The 22,438-nt window shown below is 41.0% G+C and overlaps 2 protein-coding genes across 3 annotated transcripts; both read left to right on the top strand.

Moving 5' to 3' along the window:
* Nucleotides 1-197: 197 nt before the first annotated feature.
* LOC139639201 (fibrous sheath CABYR-binding protein) lies at nucleotides 198-10,787 on the top strand. The gene is made up of 7 exons (XM_071513283.1): nucleotides 198-340; nucleotides 559-634; nucleotides 2,287-2,392; nucleotides 5,492-6,556; nucleotides 8,127-8,190; nucleotides 9,131-9,255; nucleotides 10,077-10,787. Exons 2-7 carry the CDS (start codon nucleotides 590-592, stop codon nucleotides 10,106-10,108), a joined length of 1,437 nt encoding a protein of 478 aa, XP_071369384.1. The 5' UTR covers nucleotides 198-340; nucleotides 559-589; the 3' UTR covers nucleotides 10,109-10,787.
* Nucleotides 10,788-13,943: 3,156 nt separating this feature from the next.
* ndufv3 (NADH:ubiquinone oxidoreductase subunit V3) lies at nucleotides 13,944-22,266 on the top strand. Of its 2 annotated transcripts, none has more exons than XM_071513285.1 (4): nucleotides 13,944-13,994; nucleotides 17,022-17,130; nucleotides 18,254-19,696; nucleotides 21,887-22,266. In XM_071513285.1, the coding sequence occupies exons 1-4, from the start codon at nucleotides 13,950-13,952 to the stop codon at nucleotides 22,063-22,065; spliced, it is 1,776 nt and encodes a 591-aa protein (XP_071369386.1). In that variant the 5' UTR covers nucleotides 13,944-13,949; the 3' UTR covers nucleotides 22,066-22,266. The 2 variants fall into 2 exon arrangements, with proteins under 2 accessions (XP_071369386.1, XP_071369385.1); XM_071513284.1 differs by having other exon boundaries at nucleotides 18,251-19,696.
* The last annotated feature ends 172 nt before the right edge of the window (nucleotides 22,267-22,438 follow it).

Genomic DNA, 22,438 nt, shown 5'->3' with positions numbered 1-22,438 from the left:
GAGTGAAAACTAATGTAAAATCCATGGTGCAAAAGCCATGCGACTAGACTGACATCCAATAGATTTAGTAAGAAATTAGCTGCCATACAATGCAAGTGCAACCATACAATGCATGGACTAGTGAAAAAAACACACATCCATGTCTAGATAAAGTCCTAACATACAAACCACATGCAACACATGCAGTGCCTTTCTCACGAAGGGGGCGTTTCCGTCACTAGTGTGTGTGTGTGTGTGAGTGTGTGGTGCCTCGTTACATAAAGGTGATAAACTGGTGTGAGCTGGTCTGGGAGCACTGGCCACCAGCACAGGAGCAGAACTCATCTTTATATATCAAAAGGTAATATCTGTTATCCGCTTTTTAATGCGTTTCTGTTGATTCGGGTTTCTGCAGGCTGTTTCCTACTGGTTTCCTCTCATTGACAAGGTTGGACATTTTAATTGCAGACGGATTTACTGTCATTACACTCCTGTTTTCCTCCACGATGATTAGCTTAAAATATAGCGTGAAAAAGCTGTTTTTGTAATGCGTGTGCCGCTGTGTATTTATATCTGCAGATTCAGACCGTGTTACTGCACAGACAGAAAGATGGCGGCTTCCCTGCTGAGGATAGGACGACTGGGCACTGTCAAGGTAATGAAATGTCAAGCGGATATTAAATGAATTTCTTTTCATTTTTTACACCGTTGTTGGGAATGTTTGCCACAGCGGTTCGGTCAGTAAATACACGAGGGTTGGACTTTGTAAATCGGTTGTTTGCGTCGTTTTCACTGCTAGCAGCCTCTTAGCTAGCATGCTAACCAGCTTATCCATCCACTGTCAATATGGATGAAAGTTGTTGCTGCAGTGTGTGTGTGTGTGTGTGTGTGAGCTAGTAGTGAACTCAGTGCTTTACTTAGTTTTTTTGTTTTGTTTTTTGAATCATGAATGGGTGAACTTATTAAAATTATCGACGTGCACAAACTTGCTGCAGTTAGCCTACTGCATGTTGCTCGCTGACTGCTACATTAACTTCATTGAAACAGGTTTTAGCCAGACAGGCAGGCCCTGTGCACGAGAGCCACATGAAGCCCAACCGTTAACTGCAAAGGAATTTAACTTTTTAAATTTGTCCATCGATATATTAGGTAAACAAACTTAAAGTGAAATTATATAGTACACTACTAGTCAAAAGTTTGGACACACCTTTTGGAAAGTACTATGTTTTTCATTATCATAAGTCATTTTTGATCTAAAGGCTTCTGCTTAAACGCTTGAAATGTGTTTCTTAGACAAATATAAATAGTGAAGTATGTATGAATTTCTTTCCAAAGCCTTTGCTTTCCCATCAAGGCAAAGGGAGGCTACTTTAAAGAGTCTAAAATATAAGATAGTTTTGATTTGTTTAACACTTTTTTTGGGCACTGCATAATTCCATTTGTGTTATTTCATAGTTTTGATGTTTTTACTGTTATTCTAAAATGTGGAAAATGGTAAGAAATATAGAAAAATGTGGTGTGTCAAAACATTTGACTGGTTGTGTACATCATGTAGTTTATTAATTGTACTCAGTTTACATATATCGACTATATCGACTATCTTGTGCATGTGCATGTTAATTGTAAGGTCCATATAAGCCCTCACAAGTATAACATCATTGATTACATTGGATATTTTTGCCTCAAAAGAACAGAAGCCCATTTTGTTAGTGGTTAAAGTCACACAGAAATGTTTTTGAAACTCATCACACCTATCTGACAGTTTTATGTATAAAAAAAAAAAAAAAAAAAAAAAAAGACCAGAAATTTTATTTTTCTCTCAAAATCTCATTAGTTTTACTTTCTGGAAATTGGTTTAAAATTTTGAATGATCCCTCCCCGTGTTATGTCCCGCCCCAGAATCCTGTTGCAACAGGAAATGCATCACATTAAGGAAGAAAGATGCCCTCAAAATGCAGTTTCATGGTTGGTTAGTCATGTGGTTGGAACACTTAAAAATCGTTGACCCTTATTGACCTCTGGGGCAGTAAAGGGAGAGTGTTGAAATAGGAGGGGAGTTTTTGTTGCATAACGGTACGGGCCGAAGTGAGTTTTAAAAATCAGAAATCTCAGCAGCTGGCCAAGTAATTGATGAGTCATTGGTATTGATCAACAACACTATCAACCCCCTACAGATGTATTAAGCTAATTTTGCGCTATGGGACAGGAAAAACCTTACTTACCGTATTGCCCATTTAACGAAAGGGAATGATTGAAAGTAAAGGAAGTGTCCTCTCTCTGTGTGTGTGTGTGTGTGTGTGTGTCCAGTGTTTGCAGGCAGAGAGCTGGCGAACTCTGAGCAGAGCTCCTGCAGCGGCTGCAGCCTTCAGCTCCAAATCTGGGGGAAACAAGAAGTCTCCGAAAAAGAACTCAGGTAGGTTTCGAAAAGTCCCTGCAGCTTCCACAACATGTCTTACAGCCTTCATCAGGTCTCTGATGAGGCTCGCTCTGCTCAAGCTGTGGTACAAGCATCATTGATCTGGTTGAGGAGTAAACGTGAATAGTATTGGATTAAACGCTGGCACTCTGACTCGACTCTGACGAGTGTTTCCTCTAGGGCTGAACAATTAATCAAAATTTTATCGAAATCGCAATATGGCCTACTGCAATTTTCAAATCTCAGGAGGTGCAATATTTGTTTAAGGGTAAATGTGTGTCAAAATAGCATTTTAAATGAAATATTGTGGTGATATTGTCAGAGATGTCCTGGCCTACACATCATATTCTACAGACTTAAGAAAACATCTTTGTTTGGTACAGATCCCCGCAAAAATCACACCATAATCATTTTAATGTTTTTCAATGAAAATGAGAATAATGATGTAAAAATGATCATTCCCTCTAATATCGCGAATCATATCGCAATTGCAATATCAGTCAAAATAATCGCAATTAGATATTTTTTCAAAATCGTTCAGCCCTAGTTTCCTCTGTAGTTTTATGCAGCTGTGGTGCTTGAGGGGAATAAATCTAGTTTTGTCTCATATTTGTCGCTGTTTGGGTCTAAGTTGTGTTTCAAGTTGAGGTTGTAGTGTCAAATGTTTTTTGTTATTATTTCTAAAACATTTGGACAAAACGTATATTAGTTTTTGATGATATTAAGATTGCATTCCAATGCTATTTTTAACTTCACATTTTCTCTAGCAGTGGTGGTAATTCCCTTGCTGTGGTAAATGAATACGGAGGAAACACAAAAAGTCCACTGCAAATAAAGATAAAACCAGTTCCCTCCTTTATTATTGAAAGACTTCACTCTGCTGCTACAGCTGTCTTCAAGATCTCCCAGGCTTGGAGCATCTGCGGATAATATTGTTGCATGTATCAATAAAGTTTTTGAGGACTGAAGATTATGAAGAGTGAATAAACCTGGACACACCAGACTGGAACACCAGTAAGTGGATCCAGCAGATTCATAGTAGTTGTAAGAGGCATTTACAGAAACCATGGAGAATGTACAATGCTAAAACAATGAGAGTATCCAGTACAAAGACGAGTTTTGTGTTTGTAGATATTGTGTGGAGTGGAATATAGCCTCTCTTGACAGTCTCTCCTGTCTGCACTGGTTGGGGAAGTGACCACACAGAAAAAAATACTTTGACCAATCACATTAAGGACCATGTAGGAGTAGAGATTGAGGTTGAGTAGGGGGCGTGGGTTTGTGGTGTGCTGGCAAAATGGTAACGTAGGAGAAACCAGACCCAAAAAGTAGTAGCTAGCAAGCCGTTAAACGATGGGCTGCAATGGAATCACATGCGAAGACAATTTTGAAAATTTTAAATGCATTGTAGTTGTTCAAAGAGTAACTAATACCCAAATGTGGTCACCACCTGTTGTACACTGTAGAAGGTGACATCACCTGGCACCAAAGATCAGCCAATAGCAGATAGCCACTCTTTTAATGAGGAGTGTGGAGAGTAGTGATTGAGCTGGCTGTATGGGGCGTGGTTTTGTGGGTGCGCTGGCAAAATAGTAACGTGGGGAAACCGGACCCAAAAAGTAGTAGCTAGCTATTAAACAATGAAATAATCGCATACAAACCACCATTGAAAATCTTAAATGCGTTGTGGTTCTTTTAAATGAAGGACTGAATGTGCAATACATGCCTCTGATATTGCTAAGTCCAAATCCTCCTGCAATTTTATCCATCTTTATTTTCATTGACAGGCCAGCTGCTACCAGCTAACCTAGTGAGTTAGCTAGTTAGCTGTTGTTGCTCGTGGACTTGAACAGTGTGACACAAGAAAATCAGAGGAAAGGGAGGCGCTGGCTGCAACTAAGGGGCATGGCGAGTGGTTTAGTGCTTCCTTTCCCGTAGACTGAGTGGAATATTACTGGAACAATGTGACAGGATGACATGCAGCAAAGGGCAGGAGTCTGAGTCAAACCCACAACATTGGGAGTGTCCAGGACACTGCCAGAGGAACCAACTTTGATCTCAGGAATATTGTGTTTTTCTCCTGTGTCAAGCTAAAACATTTTTTTTTTTACCCTTATTTAACTGGGGAAGTTGACTAAAAACGATAGATAATTTACAGCAGCTGCTCAGGTGTTGCGGCAGGGAAAGAGACTGGTTGCACCAACACAAAGCAAACTGAACCTGTTGGGACTCCACCAGCTGCTTTTGTCATGTTCTCCATTTGCTCTTGAACTCTTGAGAATCAGTTGGATTTTTTTTGTGACTTCAAATTTGTGAAGCTTAACACATTGGATACATGGAAATTAAGCTAACAGAAAATGGTGGAAGATGCCAGAAATTACTACTTTCTTCTGTTACTTTTGACTGTTGCTGTTAAATGTTAACATAGAAAACTTTTTACATTTCCTGAACAAATCATATCATACCAATTTATAATTTGCTTTGGCTTATCTTAAAAGCCAATCGATAATGCTTGTACCGCAATTTTGCCGGCAGTGGAAGGTTTTAGTGGTAGATTGTTGTATTTTAACCACATGCTTTCCTTCCACAGCTGTTGAAGATTATAATTTCACTGACTAACTTCACCATAGAGCTGACCAATATCAAGCCTTACAGTCTATATTCACGTTACATTGCCAAAAAAAAATGTGTTGACGTGTTTCAGGTCCCGTACAGTATATAAGTAACCTGAGTACTCCTTTTTTTTTTTATAAACTGGGACCAGTGTTAATTCTCAGTGTCTCATTATGGTTAAGGTTATGGTTGCATTTCTGCACCCTGTTCTTTTTTTGTTTTGTTTTTTTCATTTAAAGCGCGCTCATCCACAGTATATTTGCCATATCCCTTTGATGGCTAACTCATAACTTTTGAGTTACTCCTGTGATCTATTTTTATTTTTTTATAACTTTTTATTTGATTTAAACTGGTATTGGTGTAGATCACTGGGGGTATCTTGTCAAATTTGTGGGTGTATAATGGGCATATTATCATCCAATCTTATTATATCATAAAAAAAATTAATGCATCTTGTCTGCTTACCCTCCTCCTCCGTCCTAGAAAAATCCGATGCTAAAACGTACTTCGATATAGAGAAACTTGTCCAGCACAGGACATTTGTGGAATTCCCCAAGAAAGAAGTTTCCCCAGCTGCAGCCGCTGCAGCAGCTGAAGCTGCAGCTGCAGCTAAACCGGCTGCAGAGCCAATCGTCACTGCTGCTGCAGCTGAGGCTGCAGTCGCTACACCTGCAGTGGAAGCCGTGGCCCCAGTAGCTGAGGCCACACCTGTTGTCGAAGCCACTCCCATTGTGGAAGCGATTCCTGAATCTGCCCCAGCAGTTGAAGCCGCACCCGTTGTTGAAGCTGTCGCTGAAGCCGCACCAGTGGCTGAAGCCGCACCAGTGGCTGAAGCCGCACCAGTGGCTGAAGCGGTTCCTGCCGCTGAAGAGGCCGCTCCTGTTGTTGAAGCCGCTGCCCCTGCAGCCGAAGCTGCTGCTCCCCCAGCTGAAGCCGCACCTGAAGCTCCTGTTGAAGCTGCTGCCCCTGCAGCTGAAGCCCCTGCAGTTGAAGCTGCTGCCCCAGTGGCTGAAGCCCCTCTTGAAGCTGCAGCTGCCCCAGAAGCTGCAGTTGAAGCCCCTGCTGTTGAAGCTGCCCCTGCAGAACCTCCTGCGGAGGCTCCTGCAGCTGAAGTTGCCCCAGAGCCAGCGGTGGAAGCTGCCCCTGAAGCCCCTGCTGCTGAAGCTGCACCGGTTATGGAGGCCGCCCCCGAGGCTGCACCTGCTGAAGCCCCTGTGGAAGCTGCTGCAGAGCCTGTGGCTGAAGCTGCTCCTGTAGAAGCTGAAGCTGCCCCTGCTGAAGCTGCTCCTGTAGAAGCTGAAGCTGCACCTGCTGAAGCTCCTGTGGAAGCTGCACCTGTGGAAGCTGCTGCCGAGCCTGTGGCTGAAGCTCCTGTAGAAGCTGAAGCTGCCCCTGTTGAAGCGGCTGCTGAGGTTGCAGCTGAAGCGGCCGCCCCTGTGGAGAGCGCCGAGGAGCTGGTAGACCCCGCTCCAGTTGTAGCTGAAGCTGCAGGAGAGGAGCTGCAGGCGGAAGCCCCAGCCGAGCCCAAACCGGTCGAACCGTCTGAGGGTACACACTACACCCCCCCTCCCCACAAAAACCCTTCTCTTTCCCTTGTGGACCCTGCAGTCTACCAGCAGTCATTTTCATCACCATTTAATCCAATATATTTTTTTTGATAAGTGTAAGGATAAACTGTAAAGATACCCGATATCACAAAAGCACTTTTTGTTGTTGCTTTGCACAGCCTACCTCTAGTAGTCCTAGTATTAATTCACGTATTAATTTCTTAGGACATAACCAATTTGCCATTTATCCCTCAAACAACTACCTCCCTTCCACATGCCATATCCATGTAAGACTCAAGCTACACATCCCCGCTCCCTTCAACCTGGGTCCCTGACATAGTCTTTGAAGTACTGCATTCATTGTCCAACTTGTCACTGTGCTGCTTCGGCTGTCTTACATGTGACGCATGTCTTCACTGCATCCATCTGCACAGCTTTCTGCCTTGATGGATCTGCTTGGCTTGTTGTCTTTTTGGGCACTTTTCATTTGCATTAAGTCGTGTTTTTGTCCTCACTTTTGTCCACACTAACATCTGCCTGCTAACTGCACTCATTTCTTTTCTGTCTTTCTAGAATTGTTTTCTTCCCTCCTGCATACAAGTCAATGTGCTCCTTTCTTTCCACCATAACTTTATATTTTGATGTTCGAGCCAAAATGACAGATGCAACCTTTTGTTTAAGCACCACAATTTCATTCCCTGTCCTTTTCTTTCCCAACATATTCCAACAAGATAAGAAATTATCCTCAATGCTCCCCGTCACCCAGTTTTGTGTTATGGTTTCACTGAACTGTCCATTTTGAATTTGTACTGGTGTCTGTTTTAGACTAAGGCTAATGTTAAAGGTACTTAGTGCACTGTTAAAGGTTAATGTTATGGTTACAGCTCACCTGTTGCCTCACCTATCAACGGCTACTGGGGTTTTTTTTTTTACATTAAACTTCCTTTCCTCCTTCCCTTCCCCTCACACTTCCTCACACACTTATTTGGGAGTCGCATGGTAAAAGTAACTTGTAATTGATCCCTACATGTCTGTTCCGGTTGTTTGGTGTATTTTGGATGTAAATGTAAACTTTCCTTCCCGTTTCGTGGTAAAAGCACTTAGTGAGATGGCACTCTGGTTGCTGTGTGTGGACTGGGGGGCGATTTGTTTTTCTTTGTTTGAATTGGTTGTCTGGAATTCACTGTTAAAAGTAAATGTGCAAATGTTTGTGTTTGGGATTTGAATTGGACTTTTAAAAAAAAAATAGACTGCAGACAAACTAGATCTCATAGTGATGCTATAAATGTGTAGCCTAGCATCCTAGCATGACCTATCACAGCAACTTTTTAACCTGTCGACTGACCTGACCTTTTCACACGTTTTTTCCTATCTTACCCCTGTAGCTGCCTACTGTTTCTACCACTCCCAGGTGCTGATTTGTGCATGAGGGTTTACGGTTAAAACCTGATTGGTTTTCATTTTGTCATTCTAGCCAAATGGACAGATGATATCCAAACGCATGGTCGTGGTTTTCGAGTGTTTTTAGGAAGAGAAAGTAATTGTTGTTTTTGTTTTCCTGTGACTCTCAGCTCAGTTGGACCCAATTCAGAAGCTCTTCCTGGATTCCATACGCCAGTACACGACAAAGAGCCAGTAAGTCTCATTTTTAATGTGATTGATTCTGCATAGACACCCACAAATCCCTTGACTGAAATTAATTTATTCTCTTATTTTGAATAAGAGTGAGCTTGGAATTATAAAGTTCTATCTGACATTTTATTTATCAAAATTGAGCTATCCACGTATTCATCTTTTGAAAGTTACATTGTGCTTGTGTGGTGTTTTTTAAATAGAATAAATAAATGGTTAAAAAGAAGATAGAGCGTAGATAGAAGTTTTGCCAGCTGGAATGTCAAAATCTTTGATGCTCAGTTATCTCCGAACTGCACTCCACTCAGGTAGAACTTTATATTTCCAAGCTCAGATAAGGTCAGTATTTTGATTTAGTGGACAAGGTCTAATCTGATTCAGATGGAAACATGCAAAACATCATGTTGCATGATTTTATGATTTTTAAAGGTGAAATATGCAACTTTTTCGCCATGAGGGAGCAAAGTGTAGTTGTTAGTCCTGCCCTCTTCCTCCATGGTTGGTCAAGCCCCAACACCTGTCACTCATCTTGACAAGCTGCCTACTTTGAAACGGCATCCAGCCTGGCGCTGAGTTAACCAGCATCCGTAAAGAAGTCGAAGAAGCAGACGGTGGAAAAAATATTTTAAAAGCAATTATGCCGATGTTCACCGTGTGTTTGAACGGGTCTCATCTGCCACAAGTTTAGCTTGACTGGTCTTTTGTTTTCTATTACTTTTTGCCGTTTTGTTATTATAACTTAATCCAGCTCACTACTGGCCACGCCCACAGTAAATGCTTTACAGACTGATAATGTATAATGTATCCTATTTTTAAAAAAAATATTTGTTATTTTAATTTGAAAAAAAATTGCATATTGCCCCTTTTAATTTATTTGCACAGTGCCACTCTACCAGCCCTGACATTTCAGTCCTCTGACATGTGACCTGTGTTCCTCCTGCAGGGCCACTGGCGGGCTAGTGGATGCGGGCGCCGACTACCAGAAGGCCCTGGCAGAGGAGGTGACGAAGCTCCAGAGACTCTACGGCAGTGGAGACCTCACGTCTTTCCCAGAGTTCAAGTTCCCAGGTGGGTGGAGTCGGTGGTAGGTGCCACAGGTCGTAGATGTGGGACAGTTCTCAGGCGCTGGTTACAGCAGCAATACTACTACTGCACACAACAATGAGAGTGCTCTCCATGCTGAAAGGCCTCAGACCCGATTCCTATTTGCATGTTGTCAATGTATCTGAACGGCAACAACAAAATGCATCGGAGCAATCGGCGTGTTTTGTCACCAGGCTTTATTATGTTCACTTTTGTAGGTGCTTGTCTAAAATGCAGAAAAAAGCAATACATCATGTTGAATGTCAAATCAAATCTTCATAATGAAATAAGCGTAGAGTTTTACAATGAAAACTGTGTAGGATCCTGGGAGCTAGAGGCTGCCTTTATGTTTGAACCAAACAAACATAAAGGTGGTAGTCAGAAATAGGGCTGAACAATTAATCGAAATTTTATCGATTTTACTGCAATTTTCAAATCGCAGGAGGCACAATATTTGTTAAAGGTGAAATGTGTCAAAATAGCATTTTAAATGAAATATTGTGGTGCTGCAGAGATGTCCTGGCCTACACATCATATTCTACAGACTTAAGAAAACATCTTTGTTTGGTACAGATCCCCGCAGAAATCACACCATAATCATTTTAATACGTTTTTTCAATGAAAATGAGAATAATGATGTAAAAATGATCATTCCCTCTAATATCGCAAATCATATCGCAAGATATTTTTTCAAAATCGTTCAGCCCTAGTCTGAAAGATCCTCAAGACATTTATATTTATATGAAAATATCACAGATTACTTTAACATTCATCAAGCTAACGACTCTCCTTTCTGTGTGTTTTAGAGCCCAAGCTGGATGAAGTTTCCCCCAAGTGAACATCAGCACCTTGCAACTTTTCTACTGTCGCCTTTTCCTGTACATCTGTGCTACAAAGTGAAAGTCTAACTAACAAATAGCCTGTTTACTGTGTCAAAGTTACAAAAAAACCAAACCTTTCCTCTACTTTTTTTGTATGTGACAATAGAGCCGTTTCAGTACCCAGGTATTTTATGAGAATTAAAGCCAAGGCATTAGATGCACATGTTTTGGAAGCTGAGCTGTGAAATATGCTTCTGCGTAGATTCAGGAGTGAGCTGGATGTGGAGGGAAAAACAATAAATTCCAGTTCATATTTGTTCTGTGTGGCTGTTGCTGTCTCTATCTGGGAAAGAGGGACATGAATTAGCGTTGTCGTCATAAATCAGTTTTCCGTTATTTTCAGTTATGGCAGGACCATTTTACATTCCTAAACATGATCCTGCAAATGTTTACTTACTAAAGGTATTGTAAACTGTGAGACACAGAAACAGCAACCGTAATAATTATACATTTTATTTGTATAGCGCTTTTCTAAGTACTCAAATACACTTTACATGGTAAATAAGGCTGGGTATTGGCAAGGACCTCACGATACGATTGTATCACGATATTGTGATACATTGCAATACTCCATAATTTACTGAAAATTTCACAATGGAGCTTAAAATACAACTTGCTGTGTACCACCTGGGTAGTCTAATATGTACATCACATTATATTGATAACTCAGTGGACAAATTGAGTCAAAACTATTTAATTCAAAGGGATTTTTAGGACATTTTAAATCCATTTAAAACATGAATTTTTTTTTATGTATCGATACGAGGGGCTGGAAAATCGATACAGTATCATGGAAAAAAATATTGCAATACTCAGCTGTATCGATTTTTTTTTCACAGCCCTAATGGTAAACGAGAGACACAAGATACACATGTTAATACGTATACGGTGGGATCCATGTAAATAATTTCAGAATTATTAAAAGAAGAAGGATGCAACAAAAAGGCAAACACTTCTCATTGCAAGGTACGACTACATGGGGTGATTTAATTCCTCCTGAACCATGATCAAATATTTAAATCCGCTTACATGGTATGCAACAGTCAGAACAACAAGTTTTGTGTTTTAGTTTGAAGATGATTGATGGACATGATTTCTCAAGTAAGATTTTGCCAAACAGAGTGATCTGTGGTCTCTTTACAAATGTTTTATATCCTATGCAATTCAGCAGGAACTCAGCTTCTCATACCTTCTGTCAGCCTACCTTAAAGAAACTACTCATTAACTTCTTAAACTTTACCTCCAAAAGCAAAAGAACTTCACTTCTAAATATTTAACGATATATAGGCCTTTCCTTCAGGAGAACTCCTTAGACAAAGGTTCAGTTTTGATCACAATAGCTGTATATTCTGTGATGAAGAAATAGAGACTACGGATCACTTATTTTTCTTCTGTCTTCATAGCAACACTTTCTGGTGTGATATGTATGATTGGCTAGAATCAAAAATCTTTTCTCTCTCCCATTTCACCAGAAATAATATTACATTTGGAATCATAATGGAGGATAAAAAAACTGAATTTCTGCTGAATACTTTATTTATTTTAGGTAAATTTTATATCCATAAATGTAAATGTTTTAAGACACAACCCTTATTGGTGGTTTTTATGAGAGTAGTATCACTGTACTGCAAATCACTGAAGTATATGGAAAAGAAAAAAGCAAAAAATCTACTGAACATTATTGATGCCTTAAAAAAGAAGAGACCCCTTAGCTACTTTATTCTATTATTTTTTTATTTTTAGTTATGTTATAATTCTGTTTACATTGTGTGCTCCGTTTTCTAAAGAGCCTACTACTGTTGACGTATGATTTGCCATATATTGTTGTAAAATTTATACTCAAAAAAAAAAAAAAAAAAATAGAGATGGCTTCCCATATGTCATTGTTTCAAACAATATCATTACACTGAGAGTGGGGTTAGGTATCCAAATTAGTCTGATAGAATCACAATACTCAATTCTACATTATCATACAATCTCATTACATTCAGTTCATTGAATATTTACACCATCAGGACCTTTCATTTTATAGAGGTCTTGTAGGTTTCATATCAAAGCAGAAAACACTTAACTCATGCTCTCTTAACCCATAAAATTATGGAGTTTGCCAGAAACAGAAAGTTGAGCTCCCTCTAGTGGACAGGCTGTACATGGCAGCTGACAAGTCATCTGAAATACAAGAGCGTCACAATAAGTTTAAAAGGTGCACATCACAAGATCAAAAATAATAGTCACATAATAGATATATCAAAACATTATGGGATAAAAAAAAAAAACTTTTACTTTTTAGCACATAGCCAGGTAAAGAAAAAAACATCAGCAAAATATGAGCAGGTGGGAAATGAAGGGAAACATTTAACTGTCATCAGCTTGATGCCATCACAGGATTTAAACTGAGAGGAAACAGAAGCTTAAAAACAAATTTTAATATACTGTATGTGAAGCCTGCTGTTTACATTTGATGGACTTGAACCAAGGATGGAGCGGTGGAACAAGCACACAAGTCCTGAAGTAAAAGTGGAAATCTGTTGGTGGAACAGCAGGTTAAAGTCCAGGGTACAGTTAGGTGCTGCTTCACTGATAATGAATGTCAGGAGACTGTAATGTGAACACACTGTTCTTTGAAAATTTAGTCCACATCCAAAATGAAGCTTACATTATAGTTCTGCAGCCAAAAGCTCATATTTTGTGCCAATATTCACTATCTTTAAATTTGACCAGTTTCATACCCAAAAAATTGCAAAAAAAAAAAATATATTTTTCTTCTTGTCAGGATGGAAAAGCCCCGGAAATAGCTTTTTTGTTAGACTATCATGAAGCTAAAACTCCATTGAAACCCAAATTATTATTTTTTTAAATTATTTTAAGTGGGTTAGCAGTTCATGAAGGCAGGTTTCATTGCAGATTTTACATGTAGGAAACATGTAGGGCTGCAACTAACGATCATTTTCATTGTCGATTAATCTGTCAATTATTTTCTCGATTAATCGATTAGTTGTTAGGTCTATAAAATGTCAGAAAATGGTGAAAAATGTGGATCAGTGTTTCCCAAAGCCCAAGATGACGTCCTCAAATGTCTTGTTTTGTCCACAACCCAAAGATATTCAGTTTACTGTCATAGAGGAGGAAAGAAACCAGAAAATATTCACATTTAAGAAGCTGGAATCTGAGAATTTTGACTTATTTTTCTTAAAAAATGACTCAAACGGATTAATCGATTATCAAAATAGTTGGCGATTAATTTAACAGTTGACAACTAATCTCGTTGCAGCTCTAGAAACATGGCACACTGAAATGATTTCTTTATAATAATAATAAAAACATATTCAGTAGATGTGGTCAGTGCGGACCCTCCATCTTATTGATGTGTATGACAAAAGGCCAATATTGGTCTGATATATCAGCAAACCTGTATATCAGTCTAACCTTACTGTACATTATAAATCTAGTGGTGGGACAAAAACATATTTCTTTCACAGGTCACAGACACAATGTATTTCAATCTGAAATTCAGTGGCATTCCCCTTTAAAGATAACCTGTACTGGCAGGTATGAGATAAATGTAGAGAATATTCAGTCTGCCAAGCTTTGAAACGTTATGAAGTAAAACCATGATTTCTCTAAGACGCAAATACTTAAGTAAATATTAGTTAAGTTAACCAAATATGTAAGCAGACCGCTGGTTTTGATTTTCCAAAGTGACAAGAATCAACATTTCATTCCTAAAACTGTATTATTTTGGGATCTCTGCATGTTACGCTTCAGTTTCCACACGGAAAATAATATTGGGAACACAAAATGGCGACCTCCTTGCTGCGGTTAGGACGACTGAGTTCTCTCAAGGTAATAATGCCTGAATTATGTCCTAAACGTTTTCATTTTGGTGCGTTGTATTATACACTCACACACATAGTAGTGTCGAGTTTTCCCGAGTGAACAAAAGTAAAAATTTGCCAAACCGGGGCTGAAGTCTCGTCCTTTCTGACCCTGACACTGGGCTGGATGCTAACTGTCAGGAGCTAACGAAGCTAGCTGAAGGTAGCTAAACGAAACGTTCCTTTTTTGCTTGACAGCAGTAGAGGTTTAACTGAAGATTTTCATACACGTAACAGTCGAAATGAAGATAGTTTAGTGTCTGAATAAATGAAAAAAATATTAAGCTAACACTGAAGGCTGCTGTCAGGTTTGGTTCCCGTCTACATTTATTTAGCTTGGTTCCCGTCTACATTTATTTAGTTATTTAGGCTGTAAAAAAAAAAATATTGAGTTGCCCGTCATGACAGCAGTACTGAATATGAGCCAAATTAAACAACAAATACTGAAAGTGTCAGTGTAAATAGACACAGAGGTAACGCCTGGATCCAGCAGCTTCTTTACTCCTAGCTTCAACCCCACTGCATGGAACACCGACAGCAATACTTTATTCATACATTTTCTATTTAATATGTTCTTGACACATTGGGATTGTCGGTAACGTTTTGTGTAACACCCTAGGGCTGGGCGATAATTCAATATTATCGTTTATCGTCTTTCAGTGGAATCATGTCGTGATGATATGAAGGTATTTTGATATCGTGACACATTTCTGCTGTCTAACTTGATGATGACAAGCAAATTTTACTTAAAAACTCTCATAAAATGAGGTATGGTAGGAATATTATTTGAAAATTTTCACACCTAACCATTCGGTTCAATGAGATGAACATTAATTTGATTATTTAACGTGATTTTGCATACATGAACCATATCATGATATGTATTAATATCGAAAAAATCCTTATGATTATCATGATATTGATTTCAACCATATCGCCCAGCCCTATAACACCCTTCATTGCTATATTTTAATTTATATTCTATTTTCCTTGCTGTATATCCCAGTATTGCCCAGCTGCAGTCATCAAGCTTCCCAAGTTTAATCTTATTTTACTTAATCAGAACCAGTAATTCCTTGAAATACCTTTACATTTACATGAATTCACCCCTTAATTCATGCAAAATCCCCTTAAAATGAGTTAGGGGAGATATTAATTGAGGAGACCCCATCAAAACCTCCTTAAATGCCCCTTAATGTTTGACTGCTTACTTTATAATATAATGTAAAATTCAGAGAGACAGGAACTTTCCATTAATAACTATGTAAACCTGCACAAAAGGCATTAAAAAATCCCTTAATTCCTAGTGTCTCCATGAATCAACACATGAATGAATCCCTTAAAAACCCATTATACTAACCTTACTTTTTTAAAGCTATGTAATGTTTATGTAATGAGAAAATAAGGACATTTCAGGGATAAAATTAAGGGGTTTGGTTTCGTAGTGTGAATAGTTTAATTTTAGAACATCTACATCATATAACATGTACTGATTAATATTACAATTTAAGAACATACACAGCGGGGTCGGGGCCATTCATGAACTGAAGTGAGAATGCAGTGTGCACTCCAGTTCAGCTCCTGCAGTGTGAGTGTGAAAGTCTCCCAGCTGTAAGGAAACAGAATGTGAATTGAATTGGAATGACAGGAAACAGAACTGAATTCCATTAAATTCCATGAAATTCCACTTCTGCTTTGACAGTTCAACAAACCAAATGCAATTAATCATAATGACTGGATTGCCATTACATCTGCATCAAATAACACCTGAAAGGTTCCTTTAACATTTTATGATATTCAGTATTGATAATATACTGTACGTATAACACTATGTGTAATCTCAGATATCAGGTAAGAAAAAACAAAAGAACATGGAATTTCACAGAATGTCATTGAAATTCCACTTCAATTCAAATCCTGTTTCCTGTAGGTTTTTTCCAATTTTTTTTTATGCTTGTGGGGATCAAACCTTTTGATTACGGTACAACCAGAAAGTATACCCTGCCTTCAAAACATGGGCTGGGCTTAAACTAAAAGGCCCAAGTTAAGCTCTAAAATAAGATAGAATATGACATCAGTGTTTTAACTTGCTTCATGCTTTTGTAGAGACTTTCTCAGGTTTTTTTTTTATATATTCTTTAAAAATCAGGATTTAAGTCTTTTTGGACACACAACTCCCATTCATTTCCAATGTCTCCCATTTATGTCTATTCTTTTTTTTATTTTTTATTTTTTTGACAGTTTCAATGGTTTTCATTTATTTCTATGGGGTTTAAGGACAGATGAGCTGAATGCTGCTGCAAGTAATCCTGCTTTGCTGTAGCAATACACCCATGATGCAGTGGCGTGTCCAGGCCATTTTGACTGGGGTGGCCGAGGTGGGGCACAGACTCAAGCAAGGGTGGCACTGAGTGCGGCGTTTAGGAAGGATGTAGGCAGGTCCCAGGTCAGAATTCTGAATTCCAAGTCAGAATTCTGACTTTTTTTCACATTGATCCCTAATTTGGTTTTCTCTTTGCTCCCCTTTGTGTGTTTCTTGGAACTCAAGGAGTGTAGTTTTGGAAAAAGAAATTAACTGGCTTGATGGTCCCGCCTCTAACATGGCCATCAGCCAGTCATAACTCAGGATTTGGGGTGGCATCTGGGGTGGCCAATCAGATTTCAGGGGTGGCCAGTGCCACCCCTGGCCACCCCCTAGACACGCCCCTGCCATGATGATTGGACAGAATGGGTAGATTAGCCGGTGAAATGAAGAACCATGAATTGAACTGTAAACGCCAATAGAATATCAAAGTATTCAGTTCAATATAAAGACATTATTAGGCTACTTGGAAAATAAAAGAAAACATGCAGATACATGATAGACAGTAACTGATAAAACAAAGAGCCATTTATGTCTATTCTCCTGCATTTTTTTTATCCCATCTCATTTTATCCATATCCCATACCTCCTGCACATTATAACGTGTTGCAAACTGTCTGTGCTTCTCCGCAGTGTCTCCAGTTGGAGAGCTGGGGCGTCCTGAGGCGTCCCGCTGCCTCACTCTGCACCCAGGCAGCAGAGCCCACAAAGCCAGCCAAAAAGACAAAGGCTGCAAGCAAGAGTACGGCCATTTCATTCTTCTCATTTCATTTAGTTTCAAATTTTGTTGGCTGGTTACCATCGTGTGTTGTTGACATTTTCCCCCCTTTTTTTTCTTTTTGATCATAACTTTATATATGTGTATCATAATGTTTTATGATAAAAAATGTATGCTAATGTAAATGTGTAATGTGTAACCCTTTTCTTACAGTGCCAGAGCCAGTCCAGTTAAATAACGTGCCATAAGGTCTAAAATTTGCTTTCCCCTTCCAGTCGACCATCTAGCATAATTCAGCGTCAAATTTAACCTTTTAAATTTGTTTAATAAGCATTGCTGACCCTGTTCAATAATGAATATAAATATTATCATAATATAAAGAGGGTAAACATTAAACTGAAATGATGTTGACTAATTGGTTAATATGTGCTATATATTAATATTTTGCTCCAGTAATTTCCTCTAACTATTTTTTTGCAGCTCAGCCCTTTGAGTGTTTCTTCTTAGATCTGTTTTTACTTGATAAGTCAAATGATTCCCTTTGTGATTCTGTCAATATCAAGATTAATCGCCTTTTCCATTCAGCTTCATGTGTGCTTATTAATGTTAGATTTAGGACTTCAATATTTTGACTAAGAATTGCTAATTATATTGCAACACACATCGTTTGCTGTTTTTAAAAGAGTATTTGTTATAGGGCTGGGCGATATGGTTGAAATCAATATCATGATAATCGATATCAATATATATCACGATATGGTTCATGTATGAAAAATCACGTTAAATAATCAAATGAATGTTCATCTCATTGAACCGAATGGTGATGTTAGGTGTGATGTCAAACAAAACTGAAATTTTCAAATAATATTCCTACTATACCTCATTTTATGAGAGTTTTTAAGTAAAATTTGCTTGTCATCATCAATTTAGACAGCAGAAATGTGTGTCACGATATTAAAATATCTTCATATCATCACGATACGATTCCACTGAAAGACGATAAACAATAATATTGAATTATCGCCCAGCCCTAATTTGTTAGCATAAGCTTTGACTTAAACTCTTTTTGGAAGTCATGCCATGCTGCTGTAAATGACTGCTGTAATTATTTAACTGCTCTTGTCCCATTTACCATTTCCCTCAGCAGTAGAGGCTCCAGATGAAAGAGCGTCGCTGCTCGCCTACAAGACAGCAGTTGCCTTCCCAGTTAAGCTTTCACACCCCGGACTTTCCCCAGCTCAGGCTCTAGGTGAAACCGAAGCGGCGGCCGTCCCCGCCGCCACCGCAGACACAGCTGTAGCTGCAGCAGCTACAGCGCCAACTGCCGCAGGAGGAACCCCCGCTGCCGCAGACTCGGCCCCTCCGGCTGTTGAATCAGTACCCGCTTCTGTGGAGAGTGCTGCTGAAAACGCTCTTCCTGCTGCGGAGGAGGAGGCCGTCTTACCGGAGGCGGCGCCAGAGGTAGAGGCAGCAGCTCCAGTCACTGCTGCCAGTGAAGCGGAGGCAGCGGAGGCAACAGAGGCTCCAGCTGCCGTCTCAGACCCGGCCCCTGACCCGGATACCGCACAGACCGTCATTGACAAAGCTCCACCTCTAGTTGACGCGACTCCTCCGGCCGCGGAGCCCGTAGTCGCTGCAGGTGGTGAAAGCCCCGTGCCGGACGTCACTCCAGTTGTCGCGGCCTCCTCTGAGCCCGGTGAACCGGCGGCAGACGGATCGTCCTCCTCGTCCTCCAGCGACTCGGACTCCGACTCGGATTCCGATTTGGACTCTGACGACGAGAAGTCGGAAGCGAAGACGAAGACTCGAGCGGAGACGCCGACGGGAGAGGCGACGGGAGCCGCCGCGAAGGAGGAAGCCGCGGTCCGGGACGCCGCGTCGGAGTTGGTGGACCCCGCCCCCGAGATCTCTGCCGCCGCCGAAGACGCCGTTGATGTAGCGGCTCCAGAAGTTGCAGCCACACCGGAAGTTGCAGCTGAGGCTGCGGTAGAAGCCGCTCCAGAAGTAGTCGCAGATGCGGCCGCATCCCCAGCTGTCCCCGATGACCAAGTAGAATCTGCAGTCGAAGTCGCAGCCGAGGCCGTTGAGGCCGCACCTGTCCCTGAAGCTGAAGCTAAAGCCCCGACTGAGGCCCCAGTAGAAACTACAGAGCCTGCCCCTGAAGCCCCTGTAGAAGCTGCTGCAGAGTCTGTAGAAGCTGCTCCATCTGAAGCTGCTGCAGAAGCTGAAGCTCCTGTAGAAGCTGCTGAAGCTCCTGTGGAAGCTGCTGAAGCTCCTGTGGAAGCTGCTGAAGCTCCTGTGGAAGCTGCTGAAGCTCCTGTGGAAGCTGCTGAAGCTCCTGTAGAAGCTGCTGAAGCTCCTGTGGAAGCTGCTGTAGAAGCTGCAGCAGAGCCTGAAGCTGCAGCTGAGGTTGCAGCTGAAGCGGCCGCCCCTGTGGAGAGCGCCGAGGAGCTGGTAGACCCCGCTCCAGTTGTAGCTGAAGCTGCAGGAGAGGAGCTGCAGGCAGAAGCTCCAGTTGTAGCTGCAGCTGCAGGCGAGGAGCTGCAGGCAGAGGCCCCAGCTGAGCCTGAACCGGTCGAACCGTCTGAGGGTACACACTACACCCCCCCCACCAAATCCTCTTTTCTCCCTCTCCTCTCTGTGGATCTTTCAACCCCCACAGATGACCATACTTTCTCACAGTTCTATTCCCCATAACATGTACTGTTAACTGTTAAGGTGTTAACCAGGCTAAACGACCTCACATAGCTGCTTTTGCTTTCACAGCTTTTTTTTTTTAATCATCTTTGAGTAGCTTCATCAGATTTTCTTTTGTTCTGTTTCTGTCCATAGTGCGATAACTTCAGACACTGCCACATTCATGCTCAGCACTGTTTTGCTTAATGTCATTGTTTTGCATGAGGCAGAGTTAGTACGCACGCATGCTCGATGGGTTTCTTGGTGCACGAATTTCTCTTTTGCATCGTGTAGTTTCATATTTCTTGAGTTTTGTCTCGCTTGCATTCTGCAGACTGATGTTGATCCACTACCAGCCTCTATCTATCTTTCACCCACCCACACCATTATCGTCTCGTCGCTGCTGGTGCATGGTGAAGGCTTTGATGCACGGTGCACAGTGTGACCGGCTCATGTCACACTTAACCGCAACATAAATACTAATCGTGCTCACATTTTCCTCCCCCTCATTTTGTGACTCAGGAATCTACCATCCATCTCTCGTCTTTATCCCTCTCGCCTAGCCGCTCGTTTCTCTTTCCAAATCCATCTCCACTCCCAGAATATTTTGCGCACATTTTGCTTATTTTATGTGTTGATTATTCGGGCTTATTGTTGTTTATCATTGCTCCTTTTGTGTGAACTATGTCTTTGATGTTTGAAGGTTACAGGTTCCTGGGCTAATGTTAATGTTATAATGCTAATGTTTAGTTTCAGTGTGCAAGGTAATGCTATTGCTAATAGTAAGGTTACAGTGCACATGGTCAAGGTGTTAAGAGCCTCCTGTTCCTGACAACAGCTGGAAGAACAGAAGCTGGTAGATTGGAGATCGGGGGGGGGGTTTCAGACAGCAGGATTACACAGTTAGCCAGATATTTAAAAGAAAAATAATGGAAGAACTGAATTTTTGTTCATAATACGTGATCTTCAGTATGTGTAGCTGACTGGCAGTCGATCACCCAATGTTTAACAATAGCTTCACAGATTCAAACCCTAAACACGAAGATAAATACAGTCCTTCTTCACACTTATCTGGCCAACCGGGTAATCCTGCTTACTGAAACAGCCACCCGGTGGACTCACTTGTCATTAAAATCTCACCCCTCGTTTATTTCTTTCCTTTTTACCTTTGTCTGTCTGTTTTTCCACTTGGTAACCTCTGGGTTAAGCATGTCGTAAATGAATGAAAATGTCTTAAATGCATCTTTAAATGTACTTCTCTGTGATTTTGGATGCAGAAAGGTTGTTTTTTTTTTTTACTCTTGTCCTGTCAAAATTGTTTATAACCTTACTGTCATAGCATGTTAAGAATTTTTCCAGCAAGATTTCTAGTTCATGTTTTTGGAAAGCAGGGTTCAGCAAAACAGGCAAGAATAGTTACAAAGTTGAACTTGGGGGCAACGTTAATGAGTGTTCAGAGAAGATAAATGCAGCTTTATTCAGTCAAACACATTGAAGCCCACACATATTATCATTCTGACTTGCTGTGCCGGTTAACATGTAATTTCACGCGCGCTTTCTGCCAGCACCGCTTCTCTATGATGGGCCGTCTCCCTGACCGGCTGCGAGCGAGTTTCCCTCCACATGCTTCCCCTCACATGCTTTCCCTCGCAGACTCAAATCCCTGAGGCTTTTCACACCAGCGTGTCTCCTGACTCTGTTGGGGTGGGGGGTGGGTGGGGTGGGGGGAACGCAAGCCTGCCACCATAGGAAATGCCCCACCGTAAACTACCTTTGTCGACACGTGTGAATATTTAAATGCGCTCTCTCCCTGCAAAGTTCTTATCAACTGTTGACAAATTGAGCCTTTCGTTTTTTGAGGGAGGGGAACAGGGCATCACTTCTTACAGCTAGATCAAGTCAGAATCAAGGCCTTTGTTGTTTGGGACTGAATTTGGCAGTGAGGAGGATATAGAATAAGAGCAAGTCTTGCATTTGGCTAACCTTTTTTTTTTTTTTTGCTGTTGCTGTTTTTTTTTATGCTTGATCAGCAGGAAGGGTTTTTGGGACACATCTTTCTACCAGACTCAGGTTTTCTTACATGCATTTCCCCCTCGTTCTGCAGAAGCTGCGGCGGTGGCGGCGGCGGCGCCTCCGGAGCCCGAGGAGCCTTTCGACAACAGCACTTACAAGAACTACGAGCACCACAGCTACAACCCCTTCACATTCGCAGACCTGGACCTAGAGATGGCCAAGCACCGTCTGCCTCAGCCGTCCTCCGGCAGACCCTCACCCCGGCACTAGAGGAGCTGACCTGCATCCCTAAACTCCCCCCCCCACACACACACACACACACAGTCCTTTTGTCTTTCAGGACGATGGTGATGATGTTGTCTCCTCTCTGTTGTACAATCCCCCCCTCCCCACCCCTTCAGATTTGCATGGAAATCTGCTGTCTTTAAAAAAAAAAAAGTTATATTATTAAAGTACACAAATGAGAACTGAGGTCTGTTTTTTCCCAGTGTGATTCTGTTGTTGTCTTATATAAAGGAATAGGCATATAAAGGGATAGGCAAAGATCAAACACTTCTTTTATGCTGCTTTTCTGCCTCAGGGGGGTCATTTGAATAGAGCTGAGTGCGCAAGTGGTTTATCTACGTTCTATTTTAATGATTCC

This window comes from Centroberyx affinis, unplaced genomic scaffold (genome assembly GCF_046629955.1).
Source record: "Centroberyx affinis isolate AG114_WGS23_722 - 3 ecotype Tasmania unplaced genomic scaffold, CSIRO-AGI_Caff_v1 ptg006947l_1, whole genome shotgun sequence".
NCBI lineage: Eukaryota > Metazoa > Chordata > Actinopteri > Beryciformes > Berycidae > Centroberyx > Centroberyx affinis.
Note: the sequence above shows the minus strand (reverse complement) of the source record. Positions and strands in the feature narration are given on the sequence as shown.